The sequence below is a fragment of the Xiphophorus couchianus genome, chromosome 8 (assembly GCF_001444195.1).
Source record: "Xiphophorus couchianus chromosome 8, X_couchianus-1.0, whole genome shotgun sequence".
Classification (NCBI taxonomy): domain Eukaryota; kingdom Metazoa; phylum Chordata; class Actinopteri; order Cyprinodontiformes; family Poeciliidae; genus Xiphophorus; species Xiphophorus couchianus.
In genome coordinates, this window is record NC_040235.1 from 28,823,792 (window position 1) to 28,842,145 (window position 18,354).

Sequence of the window (18,354 nt, forward strand, 5' to 3'; positions counted from 1 at the left end):
CTGCCTTTTAGAAGATCTAAAAGAGCTTAACGTCACAAAGAGGCCTCTTTGGAGACTGCATAGTAAACTGGTTTACTGGGTTTCTGGTGTTTTCTGATGGGTATTGCAACACCACTTTATAAGTATGTCTGCATCTCTGTGTTAAACTCCAGAGCTAATCTCAACTATCTGTTCATATTGCCAACATCAAAAACTGTTAAGCCCCCCACATACTCGGGCGTACTGTGTGCATTTTAACCAATTTAAATGGGTATTACTAATCCAGGTTGCTCTAGAGGCAGACTGGGACTCGACAAATACCTCCTCGAACAAATCCATTGGTGGCTATGGCAGAAGTAGAGAGGCCAGTAATGGTTGTCACAACAGTTGCCATGCCGACGATCACACAGGCCAGAGCTGCAAAATAAAACACAAAGATGTATCATGTTAAGTCGTTTCACTCAGAGCTCTGTGAAGTGTTAAGGGCCCTTACCCACAATCAAACCCCCCCTGTAGTTACTTAGAGGTTATTTTTCACATCACAGTGGAAAATCCCAGCTTGTGGGCTAGTGTGATGGCTGTAGGCTTCTGAACAGATTATTGATAACTACACCACATGCCAGTGGTCTGCAACCTAGCCAGAATGTTTTCAGTATCCACAGGAGACCAGCTCTCTAACACCAGTGGTAAAATCTGGTCCTGCTCACATATCACATATCAGACAACACATATCACTAACATCATATGTGCATAAAAAAAGGTCCCTTATTGAACCACTTCTGTTCAACACCAATAAAACTGTCCAAAGGTGGAGTCCAGTAATCTGTCCTGTCTCTGTGCCCTTTAGCATTGTGGATCCAATATAGCCGGGGTGCCCAAAGTCGGTCCTCGAGGGCCTGCATCCTGCATGTTTTAGTTCTCTCCCTTGTTTAGCGCACCTGGATCAAATGATGGCTTGTTAGAAGGCCTAAGAAGAACACTGACATGCTGAAAAGGTTGTTACTACTACCAAGGAGAGAACTAAAACGTGCAGGATCCCGGCCGTTGAGGCCCAACTTTGGGCACCCCTGCAATAGAGGATTTAAGGCACCAACTGACCTGCTCCGTCTTTAGGCTAAGAAGGACTAATGGATATCCTGAATCCAAACCAGGTCAGTGAATTCATCCAAGTTAGCTTATTATAAAACTGAAAGAATAACCCTTGTAACCTTTTTTCAAGCAACAAGGGGAAAAGTGATTTGCCCTCATTTCTGCCAGCAGACAAACAAGTAGGTGCGGCTGGTATAAGTTGGCTAGTAGAGCTAAGCCCTCCCTGAAGTTTACAATAAAGTTGTTAAAATAACTTAAAAACTATCTACAAATAATTACATTTTAGAAATAATGTATCACATTTTGTTAAATTTTCAACAAACCTGGTGTCAAACTGCCTGGGGAAAATCCCGGGGTCTTTCCGAAGGGCTAACTTCTGACAGCCCCATTCAGCCTGTCTGTCATGGCACAGAATGACTGACAGGCGTCTAGCCACGCCCCCTCGGTTTAGCTCAATTGGACTAATTTTGGTCAGCCCAGGGCCGGCTATAGGATTCATCCAAGCAGGATGGACTTGCCTTGAGCTTGAGTGTGTCCCAGAAAAGCAGTCGGAGTGCTCTTATTTAAAGAGTTCTCTTTAAACTCTTATTCTTTAAACTCTTATTTAAAGAGTTCTCTTTAAATAAGGCAGGCCTTATTTAAAAACATTGTATCTTGTTTCATTTTATCAGTGTGATTCTGTCCAGGAGTGTTGGAAAATTAATGCAGATAAATTAATTTGGACAGAATTATGCAAGCTTATGTAAGCTTTGGTATGTTTCCGTGGTTGATTTCTTATGATTGACTACAGCAGGTTTTATTCCTATTTTGCAAATTGGATGCGTCTCTTATTTGGAATTATATATATATGTATAAGCCCATCCTTCAAATATCACCACCAGCCGTCACTGCAAATAAGGTTAACATTTCTGAGTCTAGCTTTGAGGTTTTTGGGTCCTAAACTCACATAGCCCCCCTTAGAGAAGAACTGTAGTCTGCAAATGTAAAATATCTTTTTTAAAAAAACAATAGTTTACACTTGTTTGTCCATTTTACCCCTTTAAAAGGATCCAGGACTAGTTGAACATGTTGGCCTAAATATGTTGCAATTTTCCTATTACCTAAAAAATTGCTGTTTGTGATACGCCAAAACTCAATAATTGCATCAAAATGTGCATTTTTTGTTGTATTTTTCACGGAGGTCACCATTTTTTCACCGATGGGTTGATGACGCGTTTTGGTCCATTCTGTACTGGAGTCTACAGAGTTAAAACAGGAAGGCTAACTTTTCCCGAGTAGTTGTTTATCATATTGCGTTTGACTGGTGTAATTTTAGATAATGCCATACTGTGTCACTATTGGCTGTGATTAAAAAAATAGGCAAATCTGGATAATTTCCCACATGAAATAAAGGAGAGCGCAGTGCGGGAGCCGCAGTGGAACACAACGAAGGACCTAATCTGGACCTTTCTTCACAACACTTTGAGCCATTTATACCAGCAGAACTAACGAAGGCTCTAACAGATGATCATTACCTTAACGAGCTAAAATTAAATGTCGTGCTGCCATGCTGAGACAGGCAGAGCTTGACGATATGTATATATATATCAGTATTTATGTATATATATCAGCATAAATACTGATATATATATACATATACTGCCTGCGGTACTGCCATCACCGATCCGACCGGAAACCATGGCTGTACGGTGTTGGTGGTAACAATGTCCGGTGTCGCTATTACCACCACACCAGACTCTACACAGCACAGCTGATGCCAACCGGACACAGCGATACAGACGCTGGGAGAAACGTCAAAGACAAGCAGCGCTAATGGAGCTATCACTACTGGAAATGCTAATGGAGCTACAACACTGGTACTGTGGAACCACTACCAACACCGAACAAATTTCGGACCATACACTGCTATTGCCTAACTGGACACAGAGTTACAGAAGTACTTACCAGATCACACAGTCCGACCAGAGCCCTTCACCGTTTCATTTACGAAGCTGAAGGCAGCAGCAGAAAAACACCAGCTCCTACTGCCAACTCTGTCCTCTTCCTCCATTTGGTCCTCCTCCTCTCACCTCTTCTGATTTCTACGTTCTGATCGATTTCAATGTGCTCCGGTTCAAATTAAAAAGGCTTGACGTTACTCATCACTGTTTTGGCTGGAGGAGGCAGGCAGTTGGACCATTACACGTCATTTACCCAGAATGCATTGCAGCGTGAACAACATGGCGACATTTCTGTGAAAATATTTTTATTAAAATTTATAAAAAACTAAATACCCTACAGTATTATTACTGTATTGTTTTTTCATCCAAGATAAATATTTCCCAAATAAGGTCTATTTTTATAACTAATTGTGGTTCCCTATAAAATTAAATATGCTCTTCTTTACTAAACTGAACCGTGTTCATCCCAACAGCTGCTTTTCATTCAGCAGTGCAGAACCGTCATGCTGTAAACAGGTGACTTCCTGTTTCTGAAAAAGTTTCTGAAAAAGAACAAGTGACATTACAACAACTTTTTCATCTAGTAAGTCAAGAGTTGTTGCATCAGATTGTGTTTGTTTGTAATACCTTGTGGGGACCATTTTCTTGACACATACTACAATGTGGGGACCGAAGCCTGGTCCCCACAAGGGGAAATGCTGTTTTTGGGTCAGGGATTAATTAGATTTAGAACTAAGGTGTGAATTGAGTTTTGGCTAGGGTTAAGGTTAGGTATGTAATGGTTAGGGTAAGGATAAGGATCAGGCTGTAGAAATGAATGGAAGTCAATGGAAAATCCCCACAAATATAGCCACGCAAATGTGTGTGGGGGTGTGCGCATATACACACACTAAACATAAGTTCTCCATTTTATGTAAGCATATAAATAAACAAAGCTTACACCAGTGCTATTTTCTTAATACTGGAACTGTGTGGAATTGAACATGAGTTGGCAGCTTACCAATTCCAGCCTGGCCAACAATCCATGTCATGCGGATAAAGAGCATGACTCCCCAAATGTTCAACATGCAGCGTACCTGCAGAGAAAATCATTTGTTACACTCAAAGACTGGCAAAGTTTTTGGAAGTTAACTTCTTTCAGCAACTTCTTGCTACTCAAAATGCCAGACTTTGAAAGACTTCCACTAGATTTATGAAGTAACATATTGTTGTGTCTACTACTAGGTGGTGTACGAGAATAGTACTGATGTAGAGGGAAGAAGAAGAGATAAGATGGAGGAAAGGAATACCTGATGTTGTTGTACTGAACAAGTTAAGAATAAAAGCTGTTGAGAAGAGTTCTTTGTCTACTCGTGCTTCTACCTGGCTTCCAAACATAACACACATCTGTTCAGACGAAGGTACAAACTGTTGGTAAGGACGCTGGGTGCTTGTGGGCCGACTACAAGGAGTAGCCTGAATGATTACGGGCAACAAGAAAACGATGTGTGACAGCTGGCAATGTGATCAGCCTGTTTTAGTCTGCCAAGGCATCAGATATAAATAGTGGAGAACAGTATGTTTCTACCAATGAAACACCACAAACCACTTCAGTCTGAGGCTGGGCTCAAACTCACCAATAACAAATCAATATGTAATGACCACCATGTTTCTATCTTAGTTTATCTTTTGACTGCTTTATCTAAAATAACAACCAACCCTAAACATCGAATTTCATTAAAGTCAGGTTAGCTTATCTTTTATATCACTGCTGCTTGTTTAAATATCACCCAACGCAAAGGCAAAAAATGAACTACTTCACAACTGTCAGAACAATGACTCTCTGTTGATGCAGTGAAAATAAAACAAAAAAACCCCACAAGAAACCATTTTTTCTTAGTGTTTGAGATTAAATCACTTAAAACTATTTCCAGCAGTGGGTCAGTTAGGATCAACAAAGAAAATACGTGTTTGTTAAATGCCAGAATAATTTCCTTTACTCTCTGTCAAATTCATATTTCCTTAGTATTTAGTATCTACCTGTTAATGGAATGATTTGGGTCAGGATATCTGTATAAGCTTCTCACTCTAATTTGCTGGAATTTTAATCCTCCTGAATGAACTGGCTGTAGGCCTCCTCACTTACACACAGTTTTTAATATGGTTCAAGTTATTTATATTGTACCAATTCACAATAAAGGTCTTAAATTCAATCATACATACGTCCCAATTATAGCTTGTCAGCAAATAGGCAATTTCCCGTTTAGGATCAAGAAAGTCTATTCTATTCTATTCTAGTTATCAAATAGTGCATTAAGTTCAGTTCATTATTAACATCAGTCTAAAAAAGTATTTTTGTCAAAGGAAACCCAGAAAATTGCATCGAGTCATTCGCTCTTCCTGGACGAGCACTGGTGACAATCATTTCATTGTGTCATTGACTTTACAGCCATCCCTCAGATTGAGCATGCATAGCGACAGTGGAGAGGAAATCTTAGCTTCTAGCTCAGCTCATATTGACTTTTACCCGCTTTTGACATAATTTGGGGTTATTGTCCATTTGAAAGACTCACTGGTGTTTTGAGACTTTCCTATAATATTTTTGCATAATGTTCTTTACTCATGATGTCCATTAAGTCAGTCTCTTCTGCAACAATACAATACTGTGCCACCCCGTACTTCACAGTTTAGACTGTGTTTCCAGTCTTGTAGCCAGTCTTTCAAAGTTTCATAACAATGGCAATTTTGTCCAAACACTTTAATTTTAGTCTCAGACCAAAAGAAATGGCTCCAAAGATGAGAGAGTCATGGCTTCTTCTCCTCTGAGTCACCTTCCTGCCCATGTAGGTAAAGGACATGTCTTCCCAGTTTTAACATCTTTGCAGTCGCTTGCTTTTTTTCTATGGCTGATTTACAGATTTAGCACCAAAACATTCATCTCTGGAACACAGAACCCATGTCACTACATAAAAAAGTATTGGACACATCAATCTAGCACCTTCACACAGAGAAATGAAAAACATCTGCTTCTATTACTTGGCTAATTTCTTTAAAATGTTTCATAATGTCACAGAAGGAAGCAATGTGTTTTAGGGATTGCCTCAAAGTAAATCTAGAGTGCTGCTTCTATTTAACACAAATATTGTGAATTCACCTATGAGGAGCCATGAAAGTTACAGTGGAATATCATCTCTGCTTTCCTGATACTGAAGCTGTCAGCATGTCATGACAGTCAGAACTAGGGGTGCACTGATAAATATATCAGTGCACCCCTAGTTCTGACTGTCAATAGGCCAGCTGATTTCCTTAATTTTGGGAGATTGGTGGCCAGTCAGTTTTTACATGTAAAGCCGATCTTATCCGCTGATCTTATCTACTTTGGCAAAGGTCTAAAAATCAACCACTGTCTTCTACTCTCAAGTGAGAAATGCTTGACTGATAGACCAGCCCACCAGGTCATGTGTTTACAGTTAACAATACTGTTGCCAATTCAGCAACTTTCTTGATATATTGAGCAACAAAAAAATTTGACAAAAAAATAATAAAATTGTTATCAGCAGGTTAGGCTTTTAAAAAGATTGGTAATCTGCAATCGGCCAGAAAACTGCAATTGGTGCACCCCTGGTCATAACAAATAACATGACAAATTATCTGAAATTTTAACAGTTTTTGTAACCATTTATGTATAATCTTTTTCTAGGTTGGGAGCTATAGAGAAAAGGAAAACAACAGAATTTCAAATGCTTCCGAAGAGACATCCTAGAAAACTAGCTTGAAGCCACCTCATAATACTACTTTCTGAGGAACAACAAACTGGTTCTAGTTGAATTAAACCAGCACCAGCCCTGGTCTACCAATGAATTGGCTATGGTTGCAGAAACATTTTAACCATATTATTATAACATCATTACAATTTGATTAATCATAACAGAAAAACTAGGCAACTAAATACACTTGTATTACTTATTTAGATAACCCAATTATAAACAATAAAAGCACTGGTTTGATACAAGAGTATCAAACCAGGATTTTTAAAGTGACTTACCAGAACCCCCTTAATCCAGCCAAACTTGACCACTCCTTTGGGCTCTGCTGCCTCTTTTGCAGCAGCCTCTTCAGCCGGTGTCAGCTCATCACCATTAGGAAAGCCATCCTCAAATGGCTCCTGAGAACAACAAATATTGTCACATTACTCAACAAAATAAAATAATTGTACAGAGTTTCTTGTACAGGGTTTCCCTAAGCTCAGTTGGAGGTGCGGCAGAAAAGTTCACCATTGAAGGGTTCACTCTACTGCCGGCGATCGATATATTCGTCCAGTTGTCCATTCTTATTACGTACATTATATAGCTTTGCTTCCAGGAGCATTTCAAGTTCACAAAGTGACGTCAATGAATTTGCCAGTACCAAAGCTCCTACAAGCATGACAGATTTAAGCTGAAGTTGGAACAGTCCATTATTCTGTTACCAAAGCTAAAAGCAAAAAGGTCTTCTGTCAGAAGAAAACATCTCTTAGGAGGGTGGAGAAGAGGGCAGCATTTATCAATGTATAAATGCAATAATTAGTTAAGTTAGTGAAGCCTCCAGTCTATTTTCTCAGCTCGTTAAGAGGATTATATTATGAGTTTTAGAAGGTTGTCTGATAAAAATATCCAGAAAATGGGGAAATGTGTAAGTAGATGATGGATCGTGAGATTTAGACCTAGAGATACAAATGATAATATTTGCAATGTTACTGGTGGCAAACTAAAATTTTCCACCAATATGTAAATGGTCTTCCTGTGATCGGGTCAGTTAAACTAACATGAATTTACTGCTTTTTGACTAAATATGAACTTGTATGCTGATTGTGAATAAAGCTAGATAAGGCAGATTTAAACTAGATTAAAGGACAGATTTTTTTAGACATTTAAAGAACCAGAAAGTCTGGATCCAAGTCAGGAAGTATTTGTTAAACAACAAAATAAAGGTTAGGACTAACGTAGCAGTATTTAGATGGAATGAACCTATTAAACACTGTGTATCAGTTACCACACACTGACTAAAGATCATGTTCATAATTTGCTTTCTCAACAAAAAATGAGCTTCAGAGTGGTGTTTCAACAACAGAGTATTTGGCATGGATGACCTTGGCTTTTTCAACATTCTTACATTTTGCCATTTCATCAAGCAGCTGCTATTGATTAGCACTGATGTGTTCATGCCCTCCAGGTTTTTGTGTGCTACAAATAACAATCCTGCTAATGTAGAGTAATACTTATGTAATAGAGTATTCTTAAAAATAAGATCTCACACAATAAAAGTAAAACTAAAGTAATCCCACAAATAGTTATTTTGTTTGACAATGGATTACCACCATGAAATAGAGCAGAAGAAGGTCTAAATGGACAGACTGTGCTGACACTTAACTCTGCAGCAAAGAACTGCTGCCAAGTGGAGGAGTTTTAAGGAGTATGCTCATTCTCCTCCCCTCATAAAACCTTTGGGGTAAAAGTCCTCCACCAAAGGGGAAGTGGTGGAGGAGGTGGAGGATTACAAGTACCTGGGAGTTGTAATCGGCAACAGACTGGACTGGGCATCTAACACTGACGCTGTGTGCAAGAAGGGGATGAGCAGACTCTATTTTTTAAGGAAGCTGAGATCCTTCAATGTGTGAAGCAAGATGTTGGAGACCTTTTATCACAGTGTTGTTGCCGGTGCCATCTTCTTTGCTGCTGTGTGTTGGGGAAGCAGCATCAGAGCCAGCGACTCTAATAGACTAGACAAAATCATCAGGAAAGCTGGCTCTGTACTGGGACTAAGGCTGGAGTCCCTGGAAACTGTGGTGGAGAGGAGGACACTTAAGAAGGTTCTGTCTATTATGGACAATAAACAGCACCCTCTCCACCACATAGTGGACAGACAGCGGAGCACCTTCTCACATAGGCTGCTCCAGCTCCGCTGTCGTAGGGACAAATACAGGAAATCCTTCCTGCCACATGCCATCTCACTGTACAATAAAAGCTAAATCATTGTTCTGCACTAATCAGTCCAATTTTGCACAACTGCACTGTGGCACACTTGCTGTACATATATTTACATATACATACTGTATCTGCATTTTTTTGAATCTTTGCAAGGACTGCTCTAAGTTGCTTTTTATATTGACAGCATGTTATATTTTACTTTTATTTTATTTTGTCTACAATTGCTACTCAGTGGTGGTTGTTGTGTGTCTTGTCTCTATGCTGTAACTGCGAAGTAATTTCCCTGCTGGAATGAATAAAGTAATTCTATTCTATTCTATATTCTATTCTAACACAGTAACAGTAATACTAGAGAGTCCTCCATTTGTAATTGGATCAGCTAGGATGATGATGTAAAGAGCCTCTCACATACTTTACATGGAAGGCTAAAATCTAAATTTTAAGTACTTAGCACACACACTGTCTCATACACTGCATACCTCAAAGGTGTTTTTATTCATTATTATATATAATGAATAGAAGCACCGCAATTGGGTAAAATTTCCTGTTACTATAATTCAGTTTTTTTATCTGAAGCTAAAGAAAAAAAGAAAATAAAACTGTGTGTGCAAGAGCTTAGAACAGCAATAAACAGAATGTGGAATAGAAAATAATCCATCTATCTACTGTAAAACTCAAATGTGTCCAAATTCTCAGAGTAATTGATGTACTGCAATTTAATTGTATTTTACAAGTTGTTTTTTTTCCCCAATATATGATTAAAAGTGAACTTTCTAAGATCTTTAAGGATGGGCCAGGTGCTGCACATAGCAATACAAAATTTCTGGCTTTAACTAATTATTCAGCACTAAGTAGTTGTGCATAATAGTACAGGGGCAGTATGGTTCATTCTTCGTTTTTAAAGAATAATTCTGGTTTCATTCTTCGTATTGAAACTAGAGCATTTCAATAAGCTCTGGTTTGCTTCAGTCAAGAGAAACAACAAAAGTGGCAAATACAGAAATGACTGGACATTTGGTTTGATTTTTTTTTTTTTATTGACGGATGGAAATCTAATGTCAAAAGAGTTAAAGCTAATGTTCTTAGTCGTGTGTGTGTGTGCGAGCATGGTAGTGTGTTCTGTGGGTTGCTGCTCTGCCCTCTGCTTGACTTGCCTGTCACCCATTGACAGTTGGAGATTTGCAGACATGTTTTGAGACTGTGGCACTTATGCACCAAAATATTTCCACTACCTTTCCAAAACTTAAAAAATTAATTGCAACACGGGGTTGAAAAGGGCAACCAAATAAGTGGTAAATGCAACTTAATTTCTCAATAATGTGACTACAAAAAGTCTATCTTCACAGAAAATACACCAAAAAAAGACTCCAAGAAACAGACCATCACAGGACTAAATGCCTACAGGTTAATTGCCTTGACATCTGTGGTCATGAAAACATTTGATTGCCTTGTACTGAAACATTTGAAAGACATCAGAGGCACCCTAGAATTTGGTTTTCTGGTCAATAGATCACCAGAGGATGCAGTCAACTCGGGTCTACGCTTCATCCACTTAGACCATCCGAGGGCATACATCAGAATCCTGTTAGTAGACATCAGCTCTGCCTTCAACAACATCAATCCAGACATCCTTCTCCAGGAGATTATCCAGTTCACTGTGCCAGTCTCCACCTGCCTGTGGATCACCAACTTCCTCACTGATCGGCAGCATCTACTGCCCAAGAATCATCAACACCCTGTGCGGGCGCATTCTCTCCACACTCTGTTTTGCCTGGTATAAAAATGACTAATCATCACTGGTCTGATCCAGGACCGTGATGAGTTTGCATCCAGTCAGGAGGTGAATCAAATGAACCGCTGGTGCAGTCAGAGCCACCTGCAGCTAAACTTGCTAAAATCTGTGCAAATGATAGGTGGAGGCAGAGCCTCGCCTATTATCGTGTAAAAATAATATATAATAAGATAATTTATATTGCTATTTTCACCCTGGTTTGCACTATAAAGTATTTTTTTCATTGCGCTTAACCAATTTTGATTATTTTTTCTTCAAAATTGCTGAAGTTTCGCGGTTTCCTATTAAAATGCTCAGAAGCGCAGCTGGTGACCAGCGAGCTGAGTCTCACCTTGGATTGTGCAACCTCTTGCTAACTGTGCTGGCTACCATTTGATGGGAGCGTGTTCTTCCTGTCTGCACATCACCAATAAAATAGTTAAAAAAACATTTAATATATGAACTGATTTTCCATAATTTAGCTCATTTATATAATGTACAGTGTTTTTTGTCACCAACTGTGTGTGTGTAATGTGTTTCGTGTGCTGAGGAGCGATCATAAACTGCAGAAAACAGAGTCGAGGTGAGGCAGGCAATTATCTTGCCTCATGGCAGGGGGTGCTCATGATCCGAGACATTGGTTTTGTGACTCCACAACTGCAGAGTAAGTAATAGCGAGCTAGCTAGACAGTAAAAAAGTACAGTATTTATTGTTTTCTCCTCTCTTCTGATGTCAACATGGATGACTACATTATTACACTTAAACAGTTTTCTAAAGTGGATTTTCAATTGAAGCATGAAATAATAACTAAAGGAAGATCAACAACGGAGCTGAAGGTTTGCTTCACACTTACAGACAAAAGGGTACTCCCTCTTTTCAAATGGAAAGAAAAGACAGGCTTTGTGGATGTCCTGCTAAAAACTGCTTTTTCTGCTTTCTCTGCCATCTTTTCTCAACTTGTGGCACTGTGTGGATTTAGATGGGATTTTGTAACCTAAATAATTTGCTAAGAAGCCCGACCAAACACGAGCGATCTACTACTCGTATTCAAAGCCAGATCGCATTAAAACCGTTTGGGATGTCAAGGATAGACTTGGCTTTTAATGAACAGATATTTTTGTGCACAATGAGCGGCGCACAGACTTCATTTATAAGTAAAGATGAGACAGCAGTAAAAAAATTTGTTTAGTTTTCTAATGAAATGTGCGTTTTGTGAGCTACAGTGCGTATGAGTAAAGAACACAGAAAAATAACCCACAAACTAGATTAGCTCAAGCAGCGATAGCTAATCTACGACAGTGGTCACTTAGTAATAATCGCAAAATAAACATTAAGCCTAAAACCATAGCACTGCAACAGACTTAATGTTCAGTGTTTTGTGTGGGAAATATTTGAGAGTTTTTTGGTGTTGAATCCTGAAACAAAGTGCCATTGTTGTCAGTTGCTATGGCAAAAAGTCTGTGTGTAGCTTGGCCAATACAGAGGGCGACAAAGAAGTGGTTTTGAGTTGCACTTCAACGGTTTTTCCCTTTGCTGTGGAGCATAGCACTAAATTAATAATACCTACATTTCCAAATTTCTTTGAGTTAATGGAATTATTCTACCGTGTCAGTGCGGCTATGGATGGCATGTAAAAGAATAGTCTGTTTGCACTCCAGCATTTTCCGTATCCGCAACATTTCCGTATGTAAACAACAACATGCAGGGGGTCTATATTTGTAAATCTCATTAAGTCAGTGCCTCACCAGCTATGAACCTCACCGCACATCACTGCTGTGAATCAGCTACAAAATACAGACATATCCAAACTGCAACAAACAATTAGGTCTGACGGTCATCAGGATTGACATTCCATCCATTTCTGACTTATACAGCAAAACAACCCAACACATCCTGGTCACAGGGTAGTTTCATCCTCAAGTTGGCGCTACAGAGCACGAAGAACAAAAACTCCAACATAAGAATAGCTTCTATCTGGTGAACACAGTGAATATCTAACAGCTATTGCAGTCAGCTACACAGTTGAAAACAAATGAGCACATTTGCACTAGCACAGTAGGACTTTCACTCTTATGTGTATGTACACGTATGTATACATTTATGTTAGCATATAAACACAAACACATATCTGTATGTGCAACAAACTGCTGCACACACATTTAAATACTGTTCGTCATTCCCCCCATCCTAACTAACTGAAAGCTTATTATGTATTCATAAGAGATAAAATCATTTATGTTTTAGTTAATATTTTAAATTATACAATGATTTTATATGACTAGATTGTTTGGACTTCAGGATGTCAACTTCACAATTTCTTTGGCAATCTTACTATCAGATTATATACCAAATTATTTCAGCTGCAGTTATGGTAAAAGAAATTGCAGGCTCTGTCGCTTTACCATGGTGAACAGTTAGTCTTCTACACTATTTGGCAAGGAACTACAGTAGAGTGGTCTAGTGTAAAGTCTAGTCTTGGTGTAAAATGCTACACAATACAAAACTGGCAGGAAACAAGAAGTGGAAAATAAATTACTTTCACAAGTTATTTTGGAAATGGTCCAAAAGACAGTCAGTCTCCTCAGGCACCAGGGACAAAGCAGGAAATTAAAGAGAATTGCTTGTGGTTTACAGCTAATAAACAATGAAACACTCTGCCATTTCATTTTAATCATCTGCAATCTCATCTATTTGTAATCCCAAAGTAATTGAAACCATGTTGTAAAAGAACTCTATAAAAGCTCCAGCTAATTAGTGACACAAGTTACAAAATTAAAGAAGCAGGTAAACTGTCTTTAAGCCAACTTGGGACATGTTTACAGAGAACAAGAGTGAGAACAGTGTGTGAAAGCTAGCACTAAAGCTAAGCAGCCACGGTGCCGAGGAATTTACATTATGGAGATCTACGACATTTACTTTGGTTGTTAAAAAATGGTAATACATGAAAAATGAACATCTAGAAATCCCAGATCTATGGAGAACTCCACAAAACTATGTTCCTTTAAGTGGCTTCAGACAGTTAATCATTTGCAGACTAATTCAAACACATACTTGTCTGCTAATTTGTGCTGTTAGGAGCTGGTTACGGGGAATCCCAATGTGGTTAACACTACTGTAATGGGTATTGGATATACAGATGAAATTCTTGCTAAAATATATTTCATAATTGTCCTGTGATGGCTGGCTTTTGCCGCCCCCTACTGGTTGCCTATAAATACGAGGGGAAACCGGAAATTCCACACAGTTTGTTCAGCGCTCTCTTGTGGTAAGCCATCAAATCCAGTTCTCTTCTGAGTAGTGTTGGTGGTTCTGTTCAAAGGCTAACTTGGAGTTTTGTTACAGTACACAGAGTGACTAGTGGACCAGTAGGGAAGCTCACTGCGCTATTAGTATGTTGTTGACAACTCATTTCAGTTCCAGTAAATGGCATAAAATCCAACCAACTGGCCTCCGCGAGTGCATGACGGGACGGGTATGGAGCTGTCACACTAGGAATCTGCAATATAAACGGTATACGGTAGAAATTTGGCCTACAATCTACGGACCAACCGCGGAAATGCATGTTGAGGTAATCAACCGGTGTCAAAATAGAGAAAGCGGGAAGCAGCGTAGTTCATCTGCTCTTTATTTATTGTCAGGTGAAGGCACTCAGAGAAAGCCACCTGCCATAGCAGTGCTTGAATATGGTTAAAATAGCTTTGGCCTGCACCAAATAATGACAAGATCACAGGTGTCAAACTCCAGTCCTCAAGGACCGGTGTCCTGCAGTTTTTAGATACAAAACACTGGAATGAAATGGCTTAATTACCTCCTACTTGTGTAGATAAGTTCTCCAGAGCCTTGCTAATGACCTAATTATTCTCTTCAGGTGTGGTGCAGCAGAGGCACATCTAAAAGGTGCAGGATACTGGCCCTTGAGGACTGAAGTTTGACACCCCTGGACAAGATCGTTCATGTCTTAATGCTGGCACTGCATGCTGGCAAACGCAAAACTTCATTTTGTGTTAATGTTTTCATGTTTCCCATTATTAGACCTGTAAATACCTCTTAACATACATCTCTGTATATAAATTTACTTTGTGTTTGGGCACAATCATCACATAAGACAAGAAAACCGCTATTTAACTAAAGTGAATTTACTTAAGAGTTGTCGGCCGATTGTCGCCCATTTTCAAAATCACACATTAGCCGACAGAAATCCTAGGTATAACGGTTCGATCCTGGTGTCCAACAATGGTCACAAAATAATGGCTACAAGTTCAGTTAACTAATTTTAAAACCAAGCATTAATCAATGCTTTACTACAATCTACCTGCAATGCATGTTGCTAGTGTCAGTCCTGACTGAATGAAAATCATTAGAACCCATTTATGTCATGTTAACGAAGAACAGCTGAAAAGTTACCGGGTTTATCAACTGCAGTAGCAATTTCACTCCAACTCCTCCCCTTATCATTTCTATATTCTTTGCACGAAATGTTGAATAAACATTAATGTTGTTTCCACATATCATCTCCAATGTCCGCTGGACTTGGGTTGCGCTGTGTCAGCTGTTTGGGATTCCCCTCCATAATTTCCCCTCAGAAAGCACGGATGGAATCCGAGCTTGCTGACTGGCTACCTGTCACATTCAACAGGCTGCTTTAATGCTCCCAGTCGGGGAAAACCCCGAGTTAGATCAGAGCGGCCACGACGATCTACCGTAACGCACCACACACTACAGGATGACCGGTTATAAAATCGTAAGGGACAATCTTAGAACGGCCAACGTTCTAAGATTGTCATAAGGGGAAAATCTGGGCAAAAAATCGTGTACTGTGAACTATTCCATCATGTAGTCGGATGTGCCAGTTTTCTCTATTTAAATCTAATTATTGCTATAGGGCAGTGCTTCTCAAATAGTGGGGGGCGCGAGGCTCCATCAAGGGGGGCACGTTTGACCTCGGGGAACATGCTTTTTTATTCATTTATTTTGATTTTTTTACTGTCCTAGAATAAAGTGCAATTGCACCTCCACTACATTAGGGGCAGTGGAGCTCTCATTGGCAGAGTGTGCGCAGGGAGCATTCACTCGGTGGTGTAGGGGTTTGCGCGCTTTGCACACAGCACATAGTATGACACGAAGTGTAGCAGACCCTCAAGTGACACCATGGAAAAATATTTAACAGGGATGAGAAGACAGGCGAAGAGAGACAGAGATAAAGAGACAAAAGAAAGTCTCCCAAAAGCTAAGACGAGGAAATATGATGAAGCGTATGTAGTGCTTGGCTTCACTGTGACTATGGTGGGAGACAAGGAAAGACTGGTGTGCTTACTGTGTCTCAAAATGTTGACAGCGGACAGCATGAAGCCAAATAAATTAAGGCGTCACTTAAAGACATTACACCCCAATCACGCTGATAAGCTGCTTGAGTTTTTTCAGCGAAAACGTGCCGAATATTGCCAACAATTATCCCGCTTTGTGACTGCTACTTCAGTAAACCAGCGAGCGTTGTTGGCATAAGTTGGTGTACCAAATTGCTCAGTGCAAAAAACCCCACACCATAGCAGAGGAGCTGATACTGCCTGCAGCATTAGACATGGTCTCTGTCATGCTGGATGACGCAAGTGCTGCAAAAAAAAAACTATCCCTCTGTCCAATGACACTGTTGCTAGACGTATAAATGACATTGCTGATGATCTTAAAGAACAGCTGGTAGATAAACTCAAAGACAAACGTTTTGCCTTACATTTTGATGAAGCAACTGACAGCAACAAAGACTGTTTGTTTATTGCCTATGTATGTTTTGACAAATTCCCTGTGTGAGGATCTACTTTTTTGTAAATATGTCAGAGACAGAGCCACAGCTGAAGAGCTCTTCAAAATGCTAGACTGCTTCCTGACTGAGAATGGGCTAAAGTGGGAGAACTGCATTGGTGTTTGCAGTGATGGTGCACAGACCATGGCAGGGATGAGAAAAGGACTTCTCATCAAGAGGGCCTCACCTAATGCTGAGTGGACACACTGTGTTATACACAGAGAAGAACTGGCATCAAGGCACCCTTCCTCTGAATTAAGTGAGGTTATGCCTGACATTGTAGGTGTAGTCAATTTAATAAAGACCAGACCACTACAAACAAGAGTCTTCTCTGCTATCTGTGAGGAGATGGGAGCTGAACATCAAGCTGTGCTGTTTCACAGTGAGGCAAGGTGGCTGTCACAAGGAAAAGTGTTGTCCCGAGTTTTTGAGCTCAGAGAGGAGATAAGAATGTTTTTGGAGCAGGAGCACAAGTATGAAGTTGCAAGAAAGTTTAGTGATGAGAACTTTCTGATGAAACTGGCCTACCTGAGTGACATATTTGGAAAGCTCAATGAACTAAATCTACAGCTTCAAGGGAAAGATAAACACCTCCCAGTTCACAGACAAGATCAGCTCTTTCACTCGAAAGCTTGCAATGTGGGGCAGGCGACTTGATGAAGGAAATACTAAGTCATTTGAGAACCTGCAGGAATTTGTTGACACTACTGACTATGATGCCACCTCAGTGATTCCATATTTTAAGCAGCATATTTCATCACTGATGGGATTCTTTACAAAGTACTTCCCTGAAAACAGTTCCCAGTATGACTGGGTGAGAGATCCTTATAATGCACCAGCTCCAACTGGTTTTAGCTCTGCAGAGGAGAAGCAGTTCATAGACATCACATCTGACTCCATATTGAGACTAAGTTTCACATCCCAGACACTGAGTGAATTCTGGCTGAATGTGGAGAAGCAATATCCACTCTTAGGACAAAGAGCTGTGCACATTCTTCTTCCATTTGCAACTTCTTGTGTGAGACTGGCTTCTCTGCTGTTGCTGCTCTGAAAAGCAAATACAGGCCCCGGCTACACATTGAGCAGGAGCTGAGAGTTGCTGTGTCCTGCTTCAAACCCCACTTCGAAAAGCTGTGCATTGCAAAACATCCTCATTGTAGCCATTAATCCAGACATCATCTTTGATTAAAAAAAAAAAAATCAGCACAAATTATTTTATATATTTTTGTTTTGCAGGTTAAAGTTTTTTTTAATATTGTGCTCCTGAGTTCATGTTGGTGATCAGTTTGAATGCATTATTATTTATTGATTTTATGTAATTTTATTTTTCAGTATCATATTGTTTGACATGGTCAGTCCAAAAATGTTAATAGTTTAATTAAGGATTTAATTTTATTTTTGAATTTCAGATGCACTTTAAATCTTTTCTGTTACAGTTAATAAAGCTATTCTTTGTTGTAAGTTGGTCCATATTTCTTTCTTTTTTTATTCTCTTATACTTTAATAAGGATACAGTGTTATGCAGAGGTGTACTTATAACAATTTTGTAGACAATGATACTATTCATAGTCGCGCTGGGGGGGCTCGAGATGTTTTCCTCTTCCTAGGGGGGGCATGACAGAAAAGTACATTTTTTTGTTAATGGAGACTGAGAATCCATTTTATTTTTGTTTTTGGTTGTTTTGTTTATTTTGTTTATCAGTTCCAGTGTTAAGTGTTCTTTTGAAAATAAAGTGTATCTATCTTTGGCAAGAAATCGCATGCATTATTACATAATTTCCATTAAATCAGTGTAAAAAGGTCTTCAGACAATATTATTGTTTATTGCAATA

At 39.4% G+C, this 18,354-nt stretch overlaps 1 protein-coding gene across 4 annotated transcripts in view; it reads right to left on the reverse strand.

Annotated features, from left to right (window-relative positions):
- Positions 1-18,354, reverse strand: part of slc12a2 (solute carrier family 12 member 2) — an 82,385-nt gene that overhangs the window by 38,780 nt on the left and 25,251 nt on the right. For all 4 annotated transcript variants that reach the window (XM_028026583.1, XM_028026581.1, XM_028026582.1 and 1 more), the window contains exons 2-4: positions 7,033-7,152; positions 4,009-4,084; positions 301-396 (exon numbers count right to left, since the gene is read on the reverse strand). In XM_028026583.1, coding sequence (XP_027882384.1) covers positions 301-396; positions 4,009-4,084; positions 7,033-7,152 — 292 coding nt within the window. The remainder of the gene's footprint in view (positions 1-300; positions 397-4,008; positions 4,085-7,032; positions 7,153-18,354) is intronic.